This window comes from Phyllostomus hastatus, unplaced genomic scaffold (genome assembly GCF_019186645.2).
Source record: "Phyllostomus hastatus isolate PE091 unplaced genomic scaffold, TTU_PhHast_1.1 phas_scaffold_193, whole genome shotgun sequence".
Lineage (NCBI taxonomy): Eukaryota > Metazoa > Chordata > Mammalia > Chiroptera > Phyllostomidae > Phyllostomus > Phyllostomus hastatus.
Window position 1 is genome coordinate 11954725 of NW_025334015.1, and position 26925 is coordinate 11981649.

The 26925-nt window shown below is 52.1% G+C and overlaps 1 protein-coding gene across 2 annotated transcripts in view; it reads left to right on the forward strand.

Annotated features, from left to right (window-relative positions):
* Positions 1 to 424: 424 nt before the first annotated feature.
* KIRREL3 (kirre like nephrin family adhesion molecule 3) overlaps positions 425 to 26925 on the forward strand; it is a 502887-nt gene continuing 476386 nt past the window's right edge. For both annotated transcript variants that reach the window (XM_045860273.1, XM_045860274.1), the window contains exons 1-2: positions 425 to 513; positions 2761 to 3167. In XM_045860273.1, the coding sequence (XP_045716229.1) occupies positions 3113 to 3167 (55 nt within the window). In that variant the 5' untranslated portion in view covers positions 425 to 513; positions 2761 to 3112. The remainder of the gene's footprint in view (positions 514 to 2760; positions 3168 to 26925) is intronic.

Below are 26925 nucleotides of genomic sequence, written 5' to 3' on the forward strand. Positions count from 1 at the left end.
CACCTGCTGGTGAAGGACCCCGGCTTGCAGGATGGGCGCGACGGAGACCGGGAGCCTGGATGTACAGAGAAGAAAAATTCCGGCGGTTATCCAAGTTGCGGGTTTTCTGTTGTCTCTTTAGGGCTGCCACCTCCACGGACCTGCCCAGAGACCCGGTGTCCTGCACCGCACCGCGCTCCGGACAGGGGTGTTCCCTCCAACAGTGGGGGTCTCCCCCCACCCCGGCTTCTCCCCATTGCCCTTCCTTTCCCTGCTGTCCCTCCCCTCCTCCCCCTCCATCCCCTCTTCCCCATCCCTTCCACTCCCCAAGGGCCCCCTCCCAGGCCCGAGAGTCTCGCTGTACCCCGTCAGGTGGAGCCATCCCCTCTTCGCCGGGAACTGCGCGCAGGCACCTTGCAGCGCCAGGAGGTTAACCGAGCCCCTGGAGGAGGTGAAGCCGGGACCAGCCAGGCGGAGATGGCGGGGCCACCGTCGGGGCTGGCGCCAGGGCTCCGCCGGCTGAGGGCCCAGCAGGTACCGCTGTCGTTCTCACTGCCCCACGTGGTGGCTGCTGAAGATTGCCGTGGTTTTTCTGGTCCTTTTAGAGTCCGGCAGCTCATCACTTAATCCAAGCTTTTACCTTTCCGCCGGAGACTGGAGGCTGCGGGGAGGGGTGGAGAGGGTGGAAAAGGGCGCGGGTCCAGCTGGCTGAGGGTCGTGAGGCCAGTCTCAGGGACCAGTGGGAGAGCGAGTCAAGGTGTTTGGCACCTGTGACTCCCACCAAGCCTCTCCTGTCCAAGAGGGAGTGTGTGGGGTGTGTGCTCGCTGTCCGTGGACCTGATTTTTCGTGTATTGCACAGTTCACTGGCCTCCTGACTCTTGCTTGTAATATTTCCCTTGGGACGGAATTAAGCAAATCTGGACCCCAGGCTACTTAGAAATTAGCAACCCAAATTAAACAACAGCTTAAAGGATAAATGTCAGAACATCAAATGTTGCTTTGTAAGGTACAATATGCATTCTATATTAGAATTCTTATTCTCCGTGAGGCTTGGCCTTGGAACTCGCACCCCCATAGAGTGAATGGCAGCGACTACTCATGTTGGAGCACTATATGTGCCATGTTTTTACTCTTAAGATGTTATTTGGCATATGTTGTTTAGAATTATTATCCACCATTGCACGTGTTTCTGCTTTGCCTCTTCTGTTTTATTGCATTGTTGACTGTACCAAGTCCATGAAAGGCTCTGTGGACAATGCTTCTGAAAGCTGGTTGCCAATTTAGCTGGTGAGGTGCCTCTTTTCTATCCTCTTAGTTTCTGTGACCCTGTGTTTCTCCCCCCGCCTCACCAAAAAAAAGTTCGCTTGCAATTTTCCATTTGATGTGTTTAACAGCCTCTGAGGGTTGCAGCTAAATAAACTATTACATTAACAATGGCAGAGTCGACACAGCAGACATGTACTGATGTGCAGGTCTTCGATGTGAACCACCAGATGTCAGCTCTGACCAGCATGCCCTTCTCCAGGTGCTCCCACTTCTCTCTTTCTTGTTCCCAAACACCAAGGGATACATCCACATGGAATGTGGCGTTGGAATGTGCCCTGCAGTCGGCTAAGTCACCAAAGTATGTAATACTGATGGGAGAAAGGCTAAGGTTTCCCAAAGGACCTCTCTCCAAGTCCCAGTGACTGAAGAAAGAAATGATTGATTTTTATAATCGAATGACACAAATCGAGAGAGCATCTTTCATTTTTCCTCCTTTTACTCATTACCTCCCTTTCTGTATAATGCTGCACATTTTAGACACTGTTTTGTAACTATCCTTATAGTTTGCATGGTACGTGTATACCCTACTTTCACACTGAATTATGAGCTCCTGAAGGCACAGTCTATACCTATGATTTTATTTCCCCCAATCCCCTGCTTATACCAGGCATATCTAAATGTCTATCAAATAAATAGACCTAGGTAAATTCACTTTGCTATCCTGGAAGAAATAGAGTTTGATTTGCATGCGGGTTTCATATAGGTAAAAGACCCGAAGGTTCTTAGGAGGCAGTTGCCTATGACCTTGGCCTCTCCTTCCACATAGGATTCAAAGCACCTCTTGGAGAAAAGACACAGTGCACTCGGAGTGATGGAGTGCTTGCTGGAGGAGAGGCTGCAAACGCAAAGACAGGCTGCTCTCCTTTCCTTGCTGGGAGATACACAAATCAGGGCAATAATAAACAGGCATGTGTCACAGACCGGCCTGGTTTCCCTCCAGTTCCTTCATTTTGTTTTTCTAGGAGTAGCACAAAGCATACTAAGGTCCACCGTTTAGGTTTCATTGCCTACCTACCCCTCCTGGAAAGTCTCAAAAATGCAAAGCATGCTTGCCTCTTCCCCAACTCTGAGACTCCCACTGCATACATTGGCCAGGTCCTTTTTGGGGAAAGACGCCCCTGTTCGTTTTCCTCTTTCAGCCCCATTTCCAGTCCTCTGAGCGAGGGGTGGAGGGCATGCATGTTTCACTGCGTGAGCATGCATATAGTCCGTCTTAACTTCACTCCCATTAAACAACATTGTACGTGTGGACAAAAAAGTCACAGCTCCACTCGCTGTTGAAGATGCCTTTTGGTCACTAATGGTGACAAAAGCTAAATTTCCCCCTATTGGGGGGAGGGGAGAAAGAACAGAGCCCCCACCCCATCCCCCATCCCCCCCCTTTGCATAGATCTCCTTTTCCGAGTGTTTCCTCTTTAATTATGATCGGTTTCCCCTCCCTCTACCCTCCCCAGCTCCAGTGAAAGGAGCCCTTCTGTCACTGGTCCCTCGCTCGCTCGCTGGCTGGCGGTGGGAGGAGCCCGGAGGAAGCTGTGCGCCCGGGAGGCCAGGAGCGGAGATGGATCTGCTCCGAGAGGGGACGCTGCTGAAGACCCGGGCTTCCCGAGGCGGCTAGAGAACAGCCACTTGTGCCGACTGGCTGCGGAGACCGGAGGCGCAGGAGCCGGAGGCCCCGGAGACGGCGGGACAGACAGCTGGTGGGCGACCGGGCTAGGACCGCGGCGCAGGCTGAGCCCCGCGAGCCGAGCAGGGGAAACTCACTGCGAGCCCAAGTTGCCCGCCGGCTCGCCCTCGCCGCGCCGAGGAATGAAACCTTCCCAGCTCCACCTGCTCCTCGTCTGCTTCTTCCTCTTCAGTCAAGGTAGGACCCAGGCCGCCGGAGTTGCCGGGAAAGTGGGCGCTGCCGGGGCGCGGGAGGCAGAGAGCGGGAGGCGGGAGGCTTGGGAAACTCAGCTGATGGATGCGCCTCTCTGGCCGGGTCGAGAGGCACTGGCATTGCTCCTTTGCCTTTGAAAATGCAACAAAATGGTACTGTTTATTTTCCTTGGGAAGGCAGGGGTATGGGGGCGGGGAGTGACTTTCCCCTCTCACTTGTCAACATCCCCCTCAAACTCTCCAATGCAAATGAGTCCTTTATGCCCCTGGTATGTTAATGAGGCAGTATCTGTGTGGACGTGCGCCTTGAACTTCTGGGCACCTCCTCTCCTTCCGACCCGGGCTGGAGACGGAGCGAGTCGGGAAGGAGAGCTTTGTTTAGGTGGATTTTCAGCTCGAAAAAGGTCTGACTTGCCTGCGTGTGTTCAAAAGCGAGTCTGTGCGTCGCTCATTTGCAGAAGGGGCTGCAATTACCGAATGTACCGTGGGGGTGATTTGCAGGGCTGGGGAACAGCTTGTGAAGAGTTTCATTGAATGGAATCGAGTTCTCCGAGTAAGACTGAATTCTGAGTTCTCCTCAGCATTCGATTCAGGGCATAAAATGGAATTTCGCCCCTGGTGCCGATTGTTTCCTTTCTGCAGCCTAGCAGGAGCAGAGGAGCTGGTGAACATTCAGAAAAGAACTTTGCCACCTCTGGGCTCCCTGCCACAGGGCGGGTTGGGCTGGGAGGGGCGGAGGGGGGAGGAGGATTTGGGAGAGGGATCCTGAGTGCCCACTTAGCCAAATGCATCAAGAGTCACCTGTGGAATGGAGTTCAAAGGGGACGAGTAAATGGACGGCTGCCCACTGTTTCAGCACACTAGTGCTGCTGGTGCTCCTTTGCCATCGGCTGCAGCGTTTATGCAGCCAGCACAGCTCTGAGAGGGACGGGACTCTCAGAAAAACCCACAACAGAGCAGGTCCATCTGTTGATTAAATGAAGGGTAAAAGTTTTTGAGAACACAGAGCACCGCCATCGGTGGCTGGCTTTGCAAGCAAACAGCGTGTCTCCCTCTCTCCCCCTGTCAGGGAGAAGCCAGCCTAAGCAGAATCCCAGCCTCCTCCCTCACCTCTTCCGCTGGTACTGTGGTCCCTGCAGCTTTCTCCTCCTCCAGTGTTGCTTATGGCCACCCTGACGAAACCTGGGGGGCGCTTCCCCCATGTGACTGTGTTGTACCCCTGCCTGTGTAGCATTACAAGATGCACACACATGCTCGTGTATTCGCCAGGCTGTGTAAACCTCACCAGGGCTCCCTACAGCAGCGGGAAGATAAATTGCCTTCTCCAGAGTTTTCAGGCTGAATGAATAAGAGGTATCTCAGAACACTGGTATAAACCATTTGTGAGACTACACTCTGTCTCGGATGTGTGCACGCTTGCTTATGGGCACACATCTGCACACATGGGCACACTGTACACACACACTCGCTCTCATTCTCCTGTGCCTCTTCCCAGTTCACTCAGGAAGTTGCCTGTGGGATCCCTGAAGGGAGGATCCAACCCCACCCCCCTGCACACAGTTCATGGGACCAGGACCCGTTTTAATCAGTGGTTTGTGTTCGTCGGCGGCGCATCAACACAATTATTCTCTAGATTGGCATGAGAAGTCCGTAGGTGTCTAAGTGCCTCTCCGGCTGTCTGCCGTCTGATTCATCGGAGTGCATCTTCTGCTTTGCTTATCCTTGCTCAGCACACAGCTATTTCTTGACGGCCTCATCTGAATCTTTAAATATTTACCTATGGAGGTTAAATGTCTGCTTCATCTACTCTTAGCCCTAAGAGCACTGGGAAGGAACCACAGGGTCATGGTCATGCAATTCATAGTTCCTTGTTGCTCCTGAGTACTCGGAGCTTGGCCAGCACTGCCACCCTACCAGATGGTAGACACTCAGGACTCCACCACAGGTGTAAAGAAGGATGGTGAGACCCAAGTGGACCCAGCCAGGCAGAATACCCCACCGCACTGGACACTGTAGGTCCCAGGTCTCTCGCATAGACAGCGGCTGACTACAGCCGGGTGTTTTATGGACTTCATTGCGATAGAAAACCTTTTGACTTGCTCTGCGGGCGCTTAGTTTAATGTGGATGTTGTTTGCAATATTGTGAATCCCCCCGAGGAACCTATTTGACCCTCTCCACATTTATGCTTAGCTCATATGCTGTGCTCCACCCCTACCCGGTGCCACGTAGTTACCATTACGAGATGCGATGTTTCTACTTTCAACGGGTCATCCGAGGACTAGCCCACAGGCTCTAGATGGCTCTGGCCGTCATCCCTCCGACTGAGGCCGCTTCCTCATTCCCCACCCCGTCCCCCACAGAGCCACCCTTCTGACCCCCACCTTCTGCATGCTCTTTCTCCCGGGATGCTTTCCAAGGAAGCGCGCAGAGACTCAGGGGTGGGCCTCCACTCAGAGAAAACAAATGTCCAGGGTTCTATTTCGGGCCATACCTGGCACTCTGGCAATACATCCATCTGCCACCCGACGCCTCTCACAGTGGAAACCTGCATGTCACCTTGGAGCTTCTGGCAACCCGAGGCTCGAGCTTCCTGCCCTCGGGTGTCTGAGTTCCCGCACGGAGGGAGCGCTCCGAACAGTGCCCGGGTGACTTCAAAGGAGAACACGTAGGGAAACCCTCCTAGTCTACTTCACTCATCCTTTCTTTCCAAGTTTGTCAACCATGTATTTACCTTTCCTCTTTTCCCCATAACCCTTTGGAGAATGAAATTAAGGTATTAAGGTATAATTAATTTCATGGCATGCTGCACCCTTATTCTGTGAAAGCTTGGACTTTACTTGTAGATGGAGACTGAGTGTGTATTTATCATTCCTAAGGTGGCAGTAGAGAGATCCGGTGGCATTCCCCCATGTCGCCCTGGCCAAGGTGCCTGGGCCCGGCTCCTCACGAGGAGATGGGCTGCTGCCCAGAGCTGCCGGCGGGTTTCCTCTTGCTGGGGAGGCCTCCTCCCTCTGCTGTCAGGACCACGTGCTCTGGACAGAGAGGGATAATGTCACAGCACAATTTGCCTCCTGCTGAGGAGAGGCATGCTCTGCCCTGCGATGAAAGGCGTGGATTCTCTGGTCAGCCATAAACTTAGAACTCGCTCTGTTTTTTCCCTTTACCATTTCAGTTTGCCCACAACTCTCTCTGCTGGTGCCCTCCTTCATCTTCAAGACCCAGCCCCTCCAGCCTGCCCTTCCACGACTCCCTCTGCCCACTGATCTCAAGTTTGGGGAGTCTGGGCAGAGGCACCAGCACCACGCCTCTTATTCAGGGTGCTCCAGGAAAGGCGCCGTCCGCCCCACTCTCTGGCGGTTTGCTCTAGTGTGTCCAGTGTTCCGCGCTGCCTAGGGACGGGACACTGGGCACTGGGTCTGTGGGTCTGAAGCTCTAATTCTCGTGAGCCCCGATCTCTTGTCGGCTTTACCCGTGGACCACGCTGCTTTGGCATGTTGGGGTGAAACGGAGAGGTTGCAGTAAGTGTCAGTGACGTCCCTGAGTTGGCGATTCGTCTGGGGTGTCTAAGAAATTTGCCCTCCTGACTTGCTTGCAGGAATCACCCAAAGGGGCTGTGGGATGTCCACGTGAGGGAGGAAAGTTCATGGTGACATGAATCTCTCAGGGAAGAGAAGAGCATGAAGCAGACAGGAGGCTAGAATAGAATGTGAGTGGAAGGAGTTGGCCAGGGCGAGATGCGAGCCAAAGGAAGGATTGGAAGCATGGGAAGGAAGGAGCAATACAAGAGGCTCAACTTGCAGAAACTTCCTGGGCGGAGGAGGAGAAGGGAGATGAAAAGATAGCATGAGCACTTCAAAGGCAGCCAACAGAACAGAGGGGTCCCAGGGGGTGCATGCTGGGAAGGCGTTAGAAAGGGACATTGGGAGTGAGCAACAACTTTGGAAACACTGATCCTCACCCAGAAATGTCATATAACAAAAGAAGAGGCAAGTAATAAGTGTGATGCTCTCCCCGCCGCACCCCACACTCCAAGTGGTATGACATCTTGTCTAAAGGAGAAAGAATCGCTGCTTTTGTGCTGGAAGGTCAATGCCCGGCTGCCCAGGGTGTGGGACCACTTCTTTCACAGATTTGCCGGGTGAGGGAAACTGGGACATGTCTGCTGGGCACGGAGGTGGCCACAGTGTCTGCTGCCCAGCAGGGAATTCTCAGTTGCCAGCCAGACCCATTGCAAAGGGAAGAGAAACTCCCCAGGGGTCGAGGGCGTGGGGTGGGGCTAACACCTTCACACTGCACTTGGAGGACTGTGCAGGGCCTCCCTCCCGGGTTACAAAGGCGGGTCTGGCTGGGAACGTGGCAACAGAGAGCTCGGCACAGGACCAAGGAGCAGCTCAGCCTGGCGTGCCTGTGCCGGGGGTGGAGCCAGGGCCAGCGGGAGCTGAGGTGGAGCACAGGGATGGGGCCCGAAGATGCAATTTTTCTCTTTTGTTTGGCCCAGTGGGGGTGACTTAGGAAGCTTTATATTGCAGACCCAAAAAAGCCCATGAATAATCCAGAGTGAATTCAAGAGATTTCTATAGCAAAATAATAACAATACTAATGATACCTTTGATTTACAGAGTACTTTTCTTCCAAGGAGATAAAAAGATAAACTGTTTTGGAAACATGACCAAGGAAAAGAAAATTGCTTGTGATGGAGGAGTGGGGTGGAGGGCCAAGAGCATTCACTGTAGCATCCTGATGTAAGTGGGGTGTGGAGAAGGGGTCCGATGGTCCTCAGACACCATTTTTTAGCTAGTTTTTATCCTTGTAAGATGTTGAGAGGACTTTTGGAGGAAGAACCAGTGCAGGCATTTTAATCAGGGTCCACCCCAAAACTGTGAGGCACTGGATTCCCCTGCATGTGCCTGGGCCCAGGGACACCCTAATTCAGGAGTGTGGAGGGTCAGTGAGATCGCAGAGCTTGAGCTTAATCACACTCGGGCTCTCCCCACTGCAGCGACCGACCGTGACTTGGGCGGTAGAGCTCACAGCAGGGTGATCGGGGCCCTGCCTTCCCCCAAGGCCGGTGGGCACCACGGCAAATTCACAGAGCAGGGCCAGCCACAGCGGCCGCTGTGGGGGAGCCTCTTGCCTCGGGTTCCATAGCCCGCACTGCCATCCACATGGGAGAGAGGTGCAGCGCCAGCCAGTGCCCCGTGCCCGGGTTCTACTGGCTGCGCCCTGTGTTCCAAATGGAATGGGGTTTGATCTCCAGTTAGGGGACAACTCGGGGGCCACTGCACTGAGGCACAGCGCCGGTCCATGCATCATCAAGTGCCATTTCCCTTCCCCCAGTGGGGTGTGCAGGTCAGATGAGGAGATGGGCTCCTCCCAGACCATGAGGCACGTCTGCCACAGCAGGAGCCAGGGATCAGACATTGCGCATTTTGCCTTCTCCTCCTCTCCAAGTGGTAAAAATGAGTATTCTGGCGGTATACTTCTAGAAGTTAGTAAATGTCAATATTGGAGAAGTGTTTTCTTTCTATCACTGCAATTTAGCATAAGCTGCTTGGAAACAAATGTCTTCCGTAAGCACACAGTCAACACCGCGATGAGGATTAAATAAATGTCAGCGTTCTCTCGGTACACTGGTAACGAGTGAAAGCCGAGGAGCTAGTGGCCAGCGTGGGCGGGTCCCGCTCCCGGCGGCAGAGTGCTTCTGTGGCAGCCCTGGCCAGGAGGGGGCGCACGGAGGCGGGAGGGGGACGCTCCCCCTCCTTCTTCCTAGGAACAAAGGCAAGGAAGTAGCCAAATGCAGACACCAGCCCACGTGCCCGTAGTGAGGTTTTTCCGGCAGTCTTACCGCACCTACTCCAGGCCTCCTTCCGTCGGTGACCCCGACCTACACACACCCCACGCTCACTGCTGAGGCGTGGTGATGTCCGGAACTTATAGTGAACCGGCCATTTTACTCGCAGGGGAGGTGGGCTCTCATTCTAACCTTCCACTTGGCATAGGTGGAAGGGAAAGTGAAGCAGGTTTACCTGAAGCCGTTTTTTGATTGTTGAAACAAACACTGTCATATCAGAGAGTGGATGTGTGTCAGGTTGAGGCATCTAGAGGGTCTGCCCACGTGGCCTGTGTTAATTGGACAGTTGTTGCAAGGCGAAAGCCTTTCTAGCTTAGGCCTAGAGGACAGGAATTTGGCACTGGACACGGAGCTGCGGCAGTGAAAATGCAATATAATTTTCACCATTCTGCCCTATTCCCCCAGGTGCTTCATAGGGGCTGGTGTCTCGAAGAGCCACATTTATCAGCCCTCCCTTTGTGATCCAATAGCATTTTATGGCACCAAAGCCCAGCCCGTGGCCTCTCAGCCAGCACTCACGGAGAGCCTCTGTGTAGCAGGCACTGTGCCAGGGGCTTTGGAGGCAAAGATGCCTAAGACCACATTTCTGTGCTGGAGACGCTCTGAGCCTGGTCAGTGGGCAGACACGTGGACTCCTGGTCACAGTACACTGGGCTCAGAGTGGTCAGAGTGTGCAAAGAGGAGCTGGGGTGGGTGAGGGCAGCAGGGAAGGCTCCACCAGAAGGTAACTGGGTTTTAAAACATGTCTAGGCGTCCCCCTGATGAAGCATAAACAGTGTTCCAGGCCGTCCCTTAGAATGAGTGCTAAGGCAAGAAGACAGGACAGAATGTGACATGTTCAGAAGCCACGGGGCCCCAGGGGTGCCTGGAACACCAGTGTATGGAAGGGAATCAGAGGAAGCTTGGGAAGAGAAGGACCAGCTTGCGAATGGTGGTGGGTGGGCTGCTAAAAGTTTTGAGGATGGATTCTCAGCATTAAGCCTACTCTTTAGAAACATTCTTAGTAGCTTATGTGTCTAGTTCTCTGCATACCATGCATCCACGAGCCCCCTTCCCCCCAAAAGAAGGGCCAGCATGTCATTTCTTCTTCTTGGGACTTTCTGTGTCCCACAGATAGAGTTGAATGAAAATATACTTCATCTTCCCAGTTCATCTTCCTTCACGGCTCTTATGTAGAGAATGGACCAGTGAGCAAGAGAGCAAGTGTGGAGAAGCTGACCTTAACCATGTCCTGGAGGGAAGGCAGAGAGGAGGGGAGAGGGCAGAGGTGCACTTGAGAGGGATGTGCCGGGCGAGAACATGCAGCACCCGGCAGCAGGCTTGGCTGAGTCCACACTGGACTGTGCGTCCACTGCCATCGCTGAGGAAGGGGATCTGCCAGTTTCTAGGGCCCCGGGAAGACGAGCCAGAGATGGAGGCAGCCGGACACTGAAGACGGATGGGGGACCAGAGGCAGAGGCCAGGACGAGGATGAGGCGAGCAAGAGGTGCCGAGGGACACTTGGCTGATGATTTCTTCTCTGTTCTCGAGAGGAAGCTGAGCGATCCTGGCTTTGGGGAAAACACGGTTCCGAGCTAAGTGGTTCTTCTACTCAAATGTTAGACATGTTTACAGGTCTCCAGTGCCAACTAACCTTTCATTCCCGAGTAAAGGACATTGTCGGATCTCCTCATGTGTCCCACTCTCTGGCCTGTCTTCATTTCCCCAGTGAGACTAGCTCGATAGTGAAGCAAAAGCTTCCATGGCTCTGCAAGAAATAGACAGCGACGTTTCGCAGACCGCTGCTGTCTAACTCCGGTGTCTAAGGCTGGCCCACTGGGCAGTCTCCCATTGCTGAAAACCTGAGAATAGAATGCAGGTTGTCAGGAAGGGAAGAGTCAGTCGCTAAGAAATGAACTGGAGAGTAGACTAGATGATAGCCAAGTCCTCTCCAATTCTAAGATTTCCTAAATATTATCTGTCAGCAATGAGCTGTTTATTGAGGCTAACCAATTCCTAGACGGTAGATGATATGGAATAGCTCTCTCTGTCCTGCACATTTTCATGCAGGTGCCAGGCACACCCTTTCGCTTGTCATTGGCAGTGGTGGTGGCAATAGTGTGTTCTTATCACGATGATAATTAGCAACGTGTAAAGCTTCACAAGTGGCGGCATGCCTTTCACCGGCACCCCTTCCTCCCATCACCATGAAGGGAAGCCACGAGAGGCTCTCATCTCGGCGCCGACCCTCAGAAAGGTTGTGCCCCTGACCGCGGTCAGTCCCCGTGTGGGTCACCTCCTGTGTGCCCGGCTGCAGCCAACCTCCCACACTGAAAATGCACGGGCAGAGCCTGCGCTGTGGCATGGCTGAGCCGCGTGCTTACAACTTGTGGAAGTCCTCGGAGTCTAGGTGGAAAGAGGGGTTCAGGGGTTCTGGACCAAAACTGGGGAGTTGGCCTTTGAACAGCGGCCCTGCATCAGAGCTCTGTCTCCTCTTCATCCCGGACTCTTTCTGGATGGGTCCCTTCATCTTTCAGGTTCCAGCGCTACCTGGAGGGCACCAGGTTTCCAGGCCACTCCCGCCTGGGGGAATGACAGGCCAGCCTTCTGGGCTGAACAGCAGAAAGCAGACGTGGCTTTGGTAGCTTCTTTTGTGACTGTTCTGAAGGAAAAAAAAAAGGCAAAGGTAGGGACTTTTCTTCTCTTAATTGGTGGATGAAATACCATTCCTTTCGTGCCCCCTGCTGCCTCACACACTGTTCAGCACATGGGCTGCCATGAATAAATCCTGAAATGATGGAAAGAAACATGAGGAATAATGAAGGAAGGCGGCTCTGACATTACCACCGGAGAGGCTGGAGGGCCCCCGCGGGAGGGCAGGCGAAAGCAACCGGCTATGTAGAGCATGGTCTTGACCTGTAGGGGGTGGCTCCTCTCTGAGTGAGGCCTTGAGTGACCATCGGGTCAGCAGGAACACTGCCAAGAGAAACATCCCCCGGCAAGCCACCCACCCCTCGGCTTCCGCAAGAAGCAGGCACGTCCTTCTGTTCCTCAATACATGTCAGTTCCCATTTCCGTCACTCACCTGCAAATGTCACAGGTGACTCGGCTCTGGTGCTATGTGACAGTCCACCTGTCACCCTTGGCAATGCTGGGAGCTATGACAGCTTCAGAGTGTCGCTGAGGCCTGGTGGCTCATCATGCAGGCATTAGGGAGACAGAAACGTGGAGCGCTCTCCCGCAGACCCACCCGGAGCACCGCAGGAGAAGCGACTCCCACTCTCCCTGCTTCACTTCCCTGATGATGGAAGAAAAGAAACTGCCAATTAATCTGTAGGTGGCTTTGTTCACCAGGTCCTAGGACCCACGCTTTCCCACCCCTCACTTAAGGATGCTGGGGTCTACCCCACATTCATAAGGAGTCCCATTGCATCAGGGACTCCAGCACCTTGCACCTTGTAAGGGAAGACTGGGGACAGAGGGCCTGTTTTTTTTTCAGGACCACAGCAGGCGGGAGCTGGCAGAATGTTTTCCAAGAGGAAACCAGGGGGACAGTGCGATTCCTACATGTGCCTGATGGTGGCAGCAGCAGCGCTTGCAAAGCCAGGAGGGAGCTGCCAGCCAGAGGCCCACAAAGGGAGATGGGCTCTCTAGTGGGTGCCTGGGCATTTCTCTACCTGGGACAGTGGGGCTGGAGCAGCTGAGCATGAGGCGGGGGAGGGGCAAGGAAGGGAGGAGCAAGCTTTTGGATGCCTCTGTTCCTTTCTCCTCGTTCTGATGGATGCGAGGGCAGAGTGCCAAGAGGTAGGTTGGTCTGCTTACAAATGCTTCCGGGGCTTGGGCGAGCTACAAAGAGAGCGAGTGAGAGACCTCAACTAGCAGAGTCAGTTTCCCTGCGGTGATGTCTCTCCTGTGGGTGATGAAGCGGGTGTCCACCCCAGGAGGGCGGCTGCCTGCAGCCAGCAGACCCCTTCTCTCCAGGAAGCCCACCCCTAGGCCCGGGCCCACTGCCCCTCCCAAGGTGTTTGCCCTTTAAGGATTCGGGGGCCAGTATTCCTGCTGTGGCTCCCCTCTCATGCTGCAAAAGCAAACAAACTTCTGCTAAAGTGACTCCTCATTATTCCTGACCCCCCACCCCCTCGGAGAGCTGGAGAGGCACTGCTGCCGTCACCTCTGGACAGAAACAGGCACCATGACAAAAGTCTCCATGAGCCATGGCTGTTTGCTGGAAAGTGGTCTTCTGTAAGCAAGGTAGCCAGATCCTGGGCAGGCGCCCAATGCTGGTGCCCCACCCTCTGCCAAGGGAAGGTGCAGGCATCCCCTGGGCTCCATCAGGTCCTCCGTCACCCACTCAAGACTAGCAGCTCCGCCCTTTTCAGAAAACTGGATGGAAGGCCCCAGGCTCAACCTCCGTGCAGCAGAAACAGGCACAGGGGGATGTGGAGTGAAGGAAGGCTGAGGCCACTGTCGGAGCGGTCCACTTCTCCTCCTCTCTCTGTGTGGCCAGAGCAGCCGGCAGACCTGCCGTTGATGTGACCTAAAGTCATCAGACATTGTCTGACTGTCCACTACTTTCTGGTCCCCACGTGTGACTCAGCATCACAGGCTCCTGCTGCTTTCTCTGAGCCCTCGCCCTCACACCGCCCATCTTCCTGGGGGTGGGGGGGAGCCATGGGGCTGGGGAGAAGGGAGGATCGTTCTGTCCGTTTTATTAATAGTTCCCTTGGCAGACAGCAGGGGACGTCTCCAGCAGCCGATGTCAGAGAAGAAAACTTTTATATAAAGTTTGAAAAACCCTATCAGAAACTGTAGATTTGATGCTCTGCACATCAGAGAAAGAAAGTCGAACTGCGTAGTTTGCGAATTTCCTAAAAATAACAGAGCTAGGTCTCTTCCCCACACACAGAATGCCATGCCCGTGTGTAGGTGCCCTTGGCTTCACCCGCCTCCTGGGCCCCTTGATTTGGCCTCCCGCTCCCCCTGCCCCTTTCCCGACACGACTCCTTAGTGCTTGGAGGTCCCTCCGTGGAAAGTCACACAGGAAGAGGGGACATGTGAGAATGGAAAAGTATCAAAGCCTGCAGTGGTTTCCTTGTGTCTCTCCCCACCACTGCTACGCCTGCGCCCGCTGCTTTGGGGCCGGCCATGGTGAATGGAGCCTGATGGGGACCTGTGGCCAAGTCCGCTGCTGAGCTTGGCAGGTCACCCCCTATCCAGTCCTCAGGTGGCCAGACCCAGCCGGACTGGCATACTCGTTTGCAGATGAGAACTGCCGAGGTTTAGGTTTCATGGCTTGCCTGAAGGTCACACCATGGGTGACAGAGCCACCACCCAAACGCTCCTGCGCAGACCCCACGTCCCCTGCTGCCCATCCCTTCAGAAGGAATTTGGTCACATGGGTGCCTTGACAGCTGTGTGGTTTTCATAGAAACCCCTGTCCGGGCCTGTGGTCCTCCTCCTTCATAACTCATAGGGCATGGGAAGAAGAGCTGATAGAAATTAAAAAAGAAATCTCTCCTAACACAGAGGCATGAATAAGAATCTGAGAAACTTTGCTACTGGCTAGTGGCTGCTCTTCTCTTTACTTTTCTTAAATTCTTACGTATCCTGGTTGCTGTTTTCCTTTTTTTAAATCTTTGCCCTAGGATATTTTGATTGATTTGAGAGAGAGAGACAAGCATCAGTGTGAGAGAGAAACATGGACCTGTTGCCTCCTGCCACCCCGACTGGGGATCGAACCTGCAACCTTTAGTGTACAGGACGATGCTCCAACCAACTGAGCCACCCAGCCTGGGCTAGTGGCTGCTGTTTTCCTCCAGAACCCAGCTCCAGAGTAGCTTAGCATGTCAAAAGCCAAAGGCTTATTTCCTAACAAGCATCCATTACCTCCTAACTTTCCTGAAGTGGATTTTTAAAAAAAAAAAGTTGAAGCCCATTCTGCTTGGGGAGAGGTTAGCGTGGTGTTGGCTGCCCGCGGTAAGAACAGAGCTTCTCGGCAGGAGGAGGCATTCCAGGACATCACACCCTCCTCTCTGCCGAGTCTAGAATAGTAAAAATGTCAGGAGACCACATGGTTCTGCAATGATTAATAGCAGTCGTTAGGGAGAAATGAAAAGACTCTCGGAATATAGAAGAGTGTGAATGCCGTTCAGCCTCCGACGCTCCTCACGTCGGCTCCAGCTGGTACATCTTCACTTGTGTCAGAAATCATTTCTGAAGATGGCACATAGCTACCTGGGCCATGCTTAAATCATCATATTGCTTAAGATGGTCACTTATGATACACTAGCAAAACATAAAAGTTCTTTGAAGTTTTCAAAGCTCCTTTAGATGGAATCAAGAATACAGAGGAAGAGCGCAGGCGGATAGATCACCAGGTGGAAGACATATACTTGCTCCCTCTCACTCCTCAGCCCCAGCCCCTGGGGGGAACACATGGCCACAGCAGCACCCTGCCCACGGGTGCCCAGGCTCCAGATCCACCAGGGGGCTGTTGCTCTGGGTGTGAGCTCTGCACTGGGTTCTCTCTTCATCCAAGCAGGGCGGTGGCACTCGCCCATAGAACCCACGCTTTCTAGGTGAACACAGCCAAGTGCTAAGCTGATCAGAATCAGGAAATACCTTCCAGAGAAACGTACTGCTTCCCCCCACCCCATCTCCTGCTAGTCCTAATGCGAGTCTACATTTTCCTCTCATTGTCAACAGTTACTTACTTTCTAAGATTCATACCACTGAACTCTTGCCCAGGAGAATGGAAATACACATGCTAGTGTATTTCCTAAGTTCGGTTGTCTTAGTTTGCTTTTTCTTTTTTATCTAAGTTTTCTTATGTCATCTACCTTAAACATTTACACAGTCAGGGCCCAGATGTTTGTGTCTTTCTTGAAGGCTGTTGCAACCATGTGAACTGAAAAAGTATTTTCTAATGCACACATAAAATAGCCTTTATACCAAGCCATCTTGCACCATTAATTGAATAGCATTCAGAGTATTTGAGTGCCCACCAGGCAGCAGTGCATGCACAATTTCCCTCTCAGGAAATATTAAGATGCTTTAAATAATAATAATAACAACAACAACCTTCAGGGGTGTGGCCTCTGGCATGGGAATCTCCTGCATTCACTCTACCCCTCCCCCACCCTGCCATGGCCTCATTTCCATGGGAACAGTTGACCCTTGGACAATGTGGGGATGAGAGACATGCCCCACACACACAAAGGGAAAAATTAGAGTATAACTTTTGGCTCCCCCAAAACCTAGCTGGTCCTAGGCATCCATAGGGCATTGGTTCAGGACCCCCATGGACACCAAGCTCCACCAACGCTCAAGCCCCTACATGAAATGGCAGAGACCGGTGCACACAGTTGGCCCTCGGCACTCACAGACCCCCAACCATGGTCCGAAATGTACAGGTGCTCACTGAAAAAAACCCATGCACAGGTGGGCTCCCACAGTTCTGACCTGTGTCGTTGAAGGACCAGCTCTACTGCTTATATTAATGGGGGCTGGACGAGAGGTCCGGAGCAGTTTGCAACTGGAGGAGTTAGGGTGACTCCCCCTAGGAGCTGCCCCTAGAGTTTCATGTCATATTGTCCTCCGGTGACGTGCGCAGTGAAAATGAACTCAGGAGTCGCCTTCTGTGGGTCGAGAGCCTAGGAAACCAAACGCACTGCGATCAAGAACGTACAGTTAGAAGCACAGTGGCTTTGCCAGTCTGTCACTGATGTCACCGGCTTCGTCACACCTGAGAAGCACCTGAGAGTGACTTCTTTCCCTGTGCCTCTCAGCCCTGCCCCAGCCCAGGAGAGTCCCGGAGAGCCACGGGGTCGTCTGCACTTACAGGGAAGACGGTAGTGGAGAGAGGCCATGGGCTTCCTTCCCCTGGCACCTCGGAGTGTTTATTTGAAACTCGACACTGCACACCAGAGAGGCGAGGGTGCGTAAAGGATGGATTTTCTGCTTTGTGCAGTGAAGAGATTCAGAATGTATGTAATCATGCACCCCAAGAATCCCTGTTCTGGTTTTTAAAATTCTTCAAGGTCAATGCAACAACAGATATTGATGTTCACTTCATTGTGAACTGGGATCTGCTCGCTGCTTACTGGCATTTTATGTTTCAATTCATACAAAAAGATATTCTCATCAGTAGGCATCTGGGCCTTTCTGCAACCCAAACCACTGGCAGGAAACCAGCTGCAGGAGCTGGTGAACACAGCAGCAGTGGGAGAGTGGGAGGTGGAGCCAGGGCCAGATCCAAAGGCACCTGGGCCCCCAGTGGCTGCTGGGTGTGCGTGGTGCCCACTCCCAGGTGTCTGAAGGACAATGTGGTGACGGCAGAGAGGAAAAGGAAGCCCCACACACAGGCATGTGTGGCTGTCAGGCTAGCCAGGAGAGACAGAGGGACAGACAGAGAGATGAGTGTGGGGCGCAGACATTTTAGTCTCCCAGAGATAAGACCAGAGGGTTCAGGACAACAGCCTCAACCCTCCCCGACCCAGGTGGGCTCTGTGGAGGTGTGCACTCCCTACACACAGGGGGTCCTGAAGTTTCCATCCATCAGTGAGATGCTTCAGCAGCTTAGCCATGAGGTCGGCCAGAGGTGCCAGATCCAGGCACAGAGGTCTCTGTCATCAGACAGCTGTGCGTTCCTTTGATGGCGTCCCAGCACCTGTGGGGTAAAGATCCTCGGGTGGAGGTCTGGCCTCTCCCACACCCGCCCTTCACTCCAGCCAGGCTGAGCTGCTGACCCCTCTGAGTGTGCTCTGCTCCTGCATGCTCCCCCTCCCCCGCTTTCTCACCTAACTTACGCCCACCATGATGATCTGGCTAACTTCTATCCTGAGGACCCACCTGGGGGGCCGGGGGTTCCCTGACCTCTCAACCTTGCTCCTCACAAGCAAATTTAAGTGCCATTTCCCCCTCCTTCCATAGCCCTCTGTGGAAAACCCTTGTAGTGTTTGTCACAATATGCCCAAGCGGCTCTTCTGCCTGCCTTCCCTTCTAGAGAGTGAACCTCTGGAAGGTGAGGTTGGGGTCCTGTGAACCGGTTTGTGCAGTTCCTCCATTGGACCTGGGTGCACAGTGGAAGTACGCGACCAGTGTCTCTTATACAGGGAAAGACAGTGCCACGGCAAGGACTCAGTGGCTCCACTCTCTGCACTCAGCATGCCACTTGCTCACCCATAAAGTGCTCGATCAAAGAACATGCTCTGCTTCTTACCGTTCCTGCCTCCTGCAGCCACAGTGCCCGTGAGCGCCCAGCATTCCTCAGGGGAAAGGTGGCAGTGAATTAATCCCTCTTTGCATTCATGTAGTACCTGGTGGTTTCCAGACCTTTACCTTTATGGTGATCACTTCTCACCCTCATTTTTAAAAATTAGGAAAAGAGACCAAGTTATGGTGAATGGCCTTTCTAAGGTCTCACAGTAAGTGTCAAAGTTAAGAAGGAAACTCAGGAGTTCGGAATCCAAGCCCAGCAGTTCTTCCCCTCCCGCTCCCCCTCCCCTGTCTCCTGCTGGGTTCCTGCCCCCGAGGAGTATGGACTTGGAGGTGGCATCCCAGGGAACATGATGGGGTACATGCACCCTGTACAGGCAGGGTAGCAACTTGGGAGGGGAGCGTGGGCAAGGCTCTGGGACTGATGGCTGATCCCAGCCGAGGACCAAGAGCCCGGGTACACAGGCTGGGGCAAAAGTGCTCTTGACTGGGGCTCTCTCTTGTAAGTGGAGCATGATGAAGAGACTGTAATAACTCCATTATTGTGGGGACTTCCTAGTGGCGACAGTGGCCTAGAAGCACCTCCCAGAGCATCCCTTCAGTGTCCTGTTGGCCCTGACCTTGCAGTGTACCTGCCGTGAGGTGTTGGCCTAGAACCTGCTGGGGGTCCAGAGCACCCACCACAACTTTCCTCTCTTCAAGCCTGTGAGGCAGGCCTCAGACTAGAGGCCAGGAGGCCATTTGCTGTGGCCCGTGCTTGTGGCGTGGTGCCGAGCATGGCCCTTATATGCAAAAGGGACTCAGACCTCCTGTTCCACCTGCCTTCCTTAGAGTTACTATCGAGGGGTGTTCTGAATCTTGAGGTGGGTGTCAAGCAGAGGCGAATTGTCTGCAGCTGTCCCCAGGGGCACTGAGCTGGGGCCAGTGCCCAAGGTGTCTGCTCAGCATCCTCCGTCTCTTCGCAGACAGACTGCATTGCTTCTGCAGGACAGGTGAGGCCAGGCAGCAGCTCCAAGCAGGTTTCTTCAGGAGGCTTAAACTCAAGTTCCATAAAAGGCTTCCATTGTATTGATTAATTAAATTAGTGCCTAGACACCTGAAAAGGTGCTAGTTCTATGCTCTCCTTGGGAGAAGGGTCAGTGTAGTCACTCCTATTCTTTTCCAGGTTCCGTGGTTTGGACGAGGAACCTCAGCTGAGAAAGGATAGCTAGGCACTGTATTAGTGTCCTGTGGCTGGTGTAAAAATTCCCACAAACTGACAGTGCCGCCAGAGCACTGTAATACATTAGTGTTGTGTGATGCCACTGGAGGCCAAAAGTCTGAAGTGAGCTTCCCTGGGCTGAAGTCAAGGTGTGGGCAGGGCTGGTTTTTTCTGGAGACTCTAGGGGACATCTGTTTCCTTGCCGCTTCCAGAGACAGGCCACCTACTTTCCTTGGCTTGTGACTCCTTCCTTCCCCCAGTCTCTTGCTCCTGCCATCGTGTCCACTACTGCTGGAAGTGAATGTCCTCCTGCTTTTCCCTTAGAAGAGTTCTCTCCCTCGCTCTCTTTTTAAAAAGATTTTATTTATTTTTAGAAAGAGGGAAAGAGGGGAGAAAAAGAAGAAGAGAAACACTGATCTGTGAGAGAGAAACATGGATCGGCTACCTCTCACACGTGCCCCTCCCCACTGGAACCCGCACCCCAGGCGTATGTCCTGACCTGGAATCAAACCAGTGACCTTTCACTTTGCGGGATGATGCTCAACCCACTGAGCCACACCATCCAGGCCCCCTTATGAGAGTTCTTGTCAGAACTCTGCTGTCAGACCTAATCCAAGGTCATCTCCCATCTCAAGATCTTTTAACTTCACTACAGCTGCAAAGTCCTTTTTGTCTATAAGGTAACATATCACAGAATCAGGACAAGGACATCTTCAGGGTCATTATTCCGCATGCCACGGGGACCAGAGACAAAGGGGAGACGGCAGATCCTGCCTTCTGCACAGTGAAATGTAGGCATTCCTCCCCGCCTCCCTGGGTGAGAAATCTGTGCCTCCGGCTCCCTATCCATAAACTGGAAAGAATGATCTCCCTCCCATTTATATTTATAAAGACTTTAAGATGGTCGAGTAAAAGGTGCTCAATATGAAACGGTTATTATGATATTATACTATGACTTCGTATCAGTTAGGCTTACATTAATCAATGGAGCTAGTTCGAGATGCAAGTATCATTGGATCCCCGGGGGAGAGAGAGGGGGAACACCCATTGGAGTCTGTAGTTAAACTTCACTAAATGATTCTTAATAGTGATTTACTTTGGCTTCATTAGCATGGAGTATGGGAAGGCTCCTTTAAAAAGCCACATAGCTCAGCCCCCTCATGTCTTTGTTGTAATTGAAATGAAACAGAAAACAAGGGTTGTGTAAAACAAAGGACAAATGGGCACTGTGCTTTCTGTGTGCGATTTGCTGTAGGGTAAGAGGTTTATTGCCAGCGCTTTGATGTTCTCTCTTTGCCTCTGAGTCTGGTTGAGTTTCTGGCCTTTGATTGAGGATCCAGCTAGGGAGGAGGCACGAGGGAGTGGGTACAAACAGTGAGTGGAAGTGAAGGTGCGTCGCAGACTCAAGGATGAGTTTGTGTGTCTTGCCACGTGTTTTAGAGCAAAGGAGAGTATATGTGATGATAGTATTAGACCCTGTAGGCCTTGAGATTCAGTCGTTGTACTTTAAAGCCTTTATGAAGTCTCCCTTAGGTTAGAGAAGGTCTAAGAAATTAGGAAGCTTAGCCCATCTCTGCCCACCTGACGCATCAATACTCCATAGAGAGTGTGGGGCTGCACAGTGGGGGCCGAGTGTGGGGCTGCACAGTGGGGGCCGAAGTGACTGGCCCTGTTTCAGCCCCCCTCTGGCCTCCAGAAGAGGCAAAATGTGAGAACCCCCAGACAGGCCTCTGATTCTGCCCCCACCCACACTCACCTCGAAAAGCCACTGCAATTCTGCCTTGGAAGCCCAGTGAGAGACACAGGCAGTGGACAATGGTAGCATCTTTAAACAAGTGTTCATGAAATAAAATGTTCAGCCCTGGAAGAGCCCATGTCCAGGAAAGGTTATGTGGCTGCCGAGCAGTGCCAGGCAGCCACCGCCACCAGCGCCAGGCCTTGGGGCTCTGGGGCACCAAAGCAGAGACACAAGCCTGAGAGTGATTATAACCCCATTATGCAGAGCTCCCCCTATTTATTTCTTCATATGGATGAATTTGTATATATTTGCATTTTGTTCTCTTCAATAATATGCATAGAATTCAAATTGGAATGACTTGCATAGATTTGAATATTAATGAGGTGTTTAAAGGCTGCGTCCCTGGCAGAGTCCCCTATCGAGGGCATGTGTGGCGCAGAAGCTCTGAAATCATCGCCAGGGGCACCAGCACCACAGGGCACCACCAGGGCCAGGAGGGAGGGGTGCCCTCTGCCGTAGCCATGGAGACCTCCTCCTCAGCTCCTGGCTACCAAGCCTGGAACCCACTCCATGGAGGGGGTGCACTGAAAACAGCCCCCCATGCATGTGCCGAAGAGAACAAGGTTTCCTCCCTCTTGGAGAAAGGCCAAGCCGCCTGTCCCTCATGGGGTGGGTAGCCAGGGGCAGACAGACAGGTCCGACCAGACAGGCCCAGGCGTGTGTGGCACTTCCTCAGTGATCGAACAAGGTGCTGGTCTCTCTTCCTCCTGGAGTCCTACAGCACATTTGACACCTCTTGGTTATTTTCCTCTAGCGTAATGGCAATTGTCAGTGTGCTCTCAGTGGGCACGAAGGTCATCAGTCCTTCCTAGGGCTCTGGTAGGACATGACTTGATACTGGTCACTGGAGCACATCAGCATTAACTTCTGTAGCCTGCAGAGGCCCTGCACCACACTCTAAGAATAAACAAGAGAGAATGGCTCGTAAACGTAAGAAAGCCCCATTGGGTTCAACTGGTCATTGTTCCTCTCTTTGTCTAGGGGCCTGGCTGCCAGCTTGTTTGAGAGGTGGGCCTGTGGTACCAGGCTCCAAATATCTATAACTGAGTATCAAAATGCGTAGGTTCATCCCATAAGACTAGCACTCTGTAGCAATTTAAATTGGGCTAACAGTAGTTTATTGTATACAGCTCTAAATACACTGTCATTCATTGCTAAAGTCCTGGGAATCAACATTGCCGAGTGATCCCCAAATTATTTTATTGTATCCTAACTGGATTTTGGTTAGTTCCAAGTTTATACTCCTAGCACCTATTCTGGCAGCTAATTATGAGAGCCAGAACTAATGAAAACATTCCTGTGCCTCATTTAGTTCCCTACTCCATGGGGCTCTCATGGGTACCCCATTGTTGCTGCTAAGTCAGCAGTCTGAAAACTAAATCATTTTAGCTTGTGCTGCCATCTTAATCTCAGTCAAAGGCACCCGCGTATTCCCAGTACCTGTGCTGAAGCCTGAGCCTGCACCCGCCTCCATGCGATCCGTTCTCTTGCCCCGACGGACTTCAGCTACACCGCCTCTCTCCTTTGTCTTCTGCTCTCCTACTCTTCCTCACCATTTCCTCCCAAGCTCTTAGAGCATCCTCTCAAGTTCGTCTCTTTCTTCCAAAGCCATCCTCCATCATCATCATTATTCAGGCACCTGTGTCTTCCTAGAACACAAGTCAGGTTTACTCTTCCCGTCTCAGCCAAGACTGTGGCTACCCTTTGCCTACAAAACACAGCCCAAACGCCTCCACCTGGCTGAGGTCTATACCGGCAGCCCACATTGCAAGTGCTCTGAAACCGGACACCAACGGCCTTTTCAGCATCATCTCCTCTCCATCCCTCCTTGCTCTCCAAGCTTCAGCCAATTTTTTTTCCTTTTTTTAATATTCCCTGGATATACTATGACATCATGTCTTTGCTTATGTTATTCCCTCAGCCTAAAATATTCTCTCCTCATTATTTATTGAAATACTCTTTATATTTCAAGGCTTGGCTCAAACATCACATCTTCCATGAAGTCACTTCCTGTTTCCAACTCAGAGACCCTCCTTTCTTTGTCCTCTCTGGACAAGGGGTATATATGCGGCAGTGTCCTGTGTTCAGTCCTGGCCAACTTGCTGTTGACACTGTGTCTCACCAACTGCACTGTGAGCCCCAGACAGAGAGAAGCTCTTGTTCTAACCTTTGAAATCATCCGATCCTCTCTGAAGGTGCTCAACTAATGTTTCATAAGTCAACAAAAGGAACAAGTGGACAAGGCACAAGGTGGTTTAGAGCCTGGTTCCCTCCCACCCCTCCAGCACCCAGCTGTCTTGAAAAGATACTAACATTTACGAAGCACCTGCTACGGATGCCAGGAGCTTTCTCATGGTCTCAATACATTCTTCATAAAAACACGATGAGGGCCCTGGCTGGTGTGGCTCAGTGGATTGAGTGCCAGCCTGCAAACCAAAGGGTTGCTTGTTTGATTCCCAGTCAGGGCACATGCCTGGGTTGCAGGCCAGGTCCCCAGTGGGGGTGCTTGAGGGGCAACCACACATTGGTGTTTCTTTCCCTGTCTTTCTCCCTCCCTTCCCCTCTGTCTAAAAATAAATACAATATTTTTAAAAAACAAAAACACAATGATGAAAAGATCCTTATTTCCATTTGGCAGATGAGGAAACTGAGTCTCAGAGAGGTTAAGAAATGCGCTCCAGATCCTATCTTTAGTAGGTAATGGAGCCAAAAATAAAGGCTCAGGCCTCCTGACTCCCATCGGGTGCTCTTTGCGGTTCCCCAGAGCCGCCTCTCGAGTCAGCCAGGCTCTCGGCTTCCCCAGACTCTGTCAGGCTTCAGTGCTCGGGGAGAATGAGTTTCCTGCAAATCAATCCCGGATGCAGTTATTATTTTATAGGGATGTTGTAAGTTGATAAGGTAGCTGTTAGGCGTTAATAGCTATTGTAATGTTGTTCTTAAGGCCTATTACTTGTGCTAGTTTGTATTTTAATGTGTGCAAAGGTGATTACAACTTTAATATGAATGTTAAACAGATTAGCTGATTTATATGTAAAATAAATAAATAAATGAAATGCATTCTCTCATTTCTATTCATTTCTCCCTCCCTCCGGCTCTTCCCCCGTCCAAAAGCAGATGTGGTCTGTGGAGCGCTGACAACAGGACGCAAAGAGAGTGTTTCCTGGGCGATGCATAATGGTTAGAGCCTGGTCTTTTGTTCCGGGTGGATTTGGACTCCATGTCTTTAACAGCGGCTTACCTGAGAGTTTGTGCTCTTAACTGTGTCTGGGGAGTTCCATTTGGTTTGAGATCTGTTCATTCACCTTTCCCTCCCTGAACTTGCATTCCCCACCCCTGCTAAGCCTCTGCTCTTTATGCAGCACTGACCAGAGAGCAGACCCACCTTTCAGAAAGGCAAATGAACCCCTATGCATGCTGCTGCAATCAGGAGCATGGGATACAGAAGAGAAGACAGACAAGAAAACCAACCATTTGAGTGCGGAAAGGTGGGGACCGGGGCAGCTCCACAGTTATTTCTGCAGGAGGACACCAGAGAGACGCTGGCCCACCTGCTGGAGAGAGCTTGCAGGGAGAACATGGTCCATGAAGCAGAACTCCGGGGATGCGCTGCAGTTAGCCAAGACAGTGGACAGGGGTGGAGTGGGGGGTGGGGGGAGCAGAGGGGAAGGAAAGGGCACTTTGGGCAAAGGACAAGGCATGTGCTGAAGCCTGGAGGCATGAGAGAAGGCAGCCTAATCAGGGCGCTGCAGGGAACTCACGGTGGTGTGATACAAGGGGCCCCGGGCCCCCGGCAGCCCCAGTGGTCCCATGCCCTGTGCACAGGACCAGGGGTCAGGGGGCGACCTGCCCACTGACTGCAATCATTATGTTGGACAGGAGAAGCAATGACAGGTAGTGGGTGGCTGGAGTGCTTTCCTTTAGGATGTAACTGCTGCAAAGAACAGGGAAAATAATCCGGTTGGTCTCAGAGATTCCATACATGGGGTGGAGAAAACCAAGTAACCAGTGATTTGTACTCCAGTTAGAAGGGGAGGATGAAGACCACACATATCTGAGAGGACAACAGGTGTGACACAGAGAGAAGGTTGTGCAGCAGGAAGTCTATAGTTACCCTTCACGAACCCATGATTTATGACCTATGCACAGTGCATAACAATACATCAAGGTCCCATTAAAATCTAGCACCCCCACGTGTAACAACTGTCCCCTGGCGTTGCTGTCACAGGCTTGCTGGGAGGCACTTTTGAGCGGGTCAGTGTGCAGGGAAGATGCTGTCAGTAGCCTGGGTGTAAGGAGGTGTGTGTGTCTGTCTGTCTGTCCTACACAAGTCCATGTTGTCGGGGCGGGACGCATGGTGGCAGAATGTGAGTGAGGACGCAAAGAAAAAAGGAACTTAGGCAGTTCCTCTGCCTGCGTAGTAGACAGGATGTGAACGGCCTTTCCTAACACAAAGTCCCAAGGGGCACCGGACTAAGAGCAGCTGCAGCCGGGACCCTCAGCTCTGCCGACGTGGGCCGGGAGGCTAGTCCTGCTGAAAGCAGAGTTTTAACATTTTTTAATTGCCTTCTAGGCCAGTTTGATCACACAGAGAGCTGGGGAAAATCAATGAGGAACTCTGCCACTCTAGGTTCAAGTCTAACTAATTTTTACTTTTTCAACAAATATTCATCGAACACCCAATACGTGTCAGGCATAGAGCCAAAGAGGCATAAACCTCTTGGTGACGCAGACAAGCTCATAATAGACATTCAATACATGTTTACTGAAAGAATGCAGCAATCAATGAACGAATCAAATAGCAACTTTGAAGGAAAATAAGTGCTCACCTTAGGAATTATAACAAAAACAGGACGCCGGGCATGGTCAGACACCTATCCTAAGCTTAAGGACTATCGATGAAATCCTTGGAAAAGTAAGATATAAAAAGAGGGGCACTCAACAGGAAAGACGGCTTCGGAAAGATGGGAGAATCCAAAACAAATCTGGCTTTGACAGCGTGATACAAATTACCCTGATGACGAAGGAAAGGGGACAGCCTCTGAGGAAGCCGCGGTGGCCACGCAGACAGCTCTCCGAGGAGCTCAGGCTGTAAAAGGCCGTGTGGAGAAGACCGAAGGCGGGGCACCTGGCACTGGGTGGGTACAAGAGAGGAGAAGGGGCCTGTAGGACAGGTACCAGGTGACATGAAGTCCCACAATGAGCCGTGCTTGCAGGAAAAGGAAAAAGAGCACCATGAGAAACAACAGAAAGGAGATTTTTAAGCTCCAAGAAGTGGGAGTGTACTCCTTGAAAAATTAGCATATTGATCTGTTATGGAGAATCTCTACACCGCTCCTCTGGTACCATCTTCCCTATGATGCTTTTATGTTTAAGGGACAATACACTTGTCTGAGGAAGAACTGAAACCTGACACAGGTGGTGTGATGACAAGAGATGTATAAGGTAGTGACTTAGAGTCGCCCAGGTGAAGGGTTAAACACCCTCTGCCACGTAATAAACTTGCACCAGTAGTAACCATTCCTGGCTCAGTTTACCCTTTGGTAAAAGAGAAATAACAAGTGTACAGAAATCATATATTGCTGACTAAATTAATTCAAGTAAAACACTCAGTGTCTGAAATTTTTAAAAAATTCACCACCTGGCTGGCGTAGCTCAGTGGATTGAGTGCAGGCTGCAAACCAAAGTGTCGCAGGTTCGA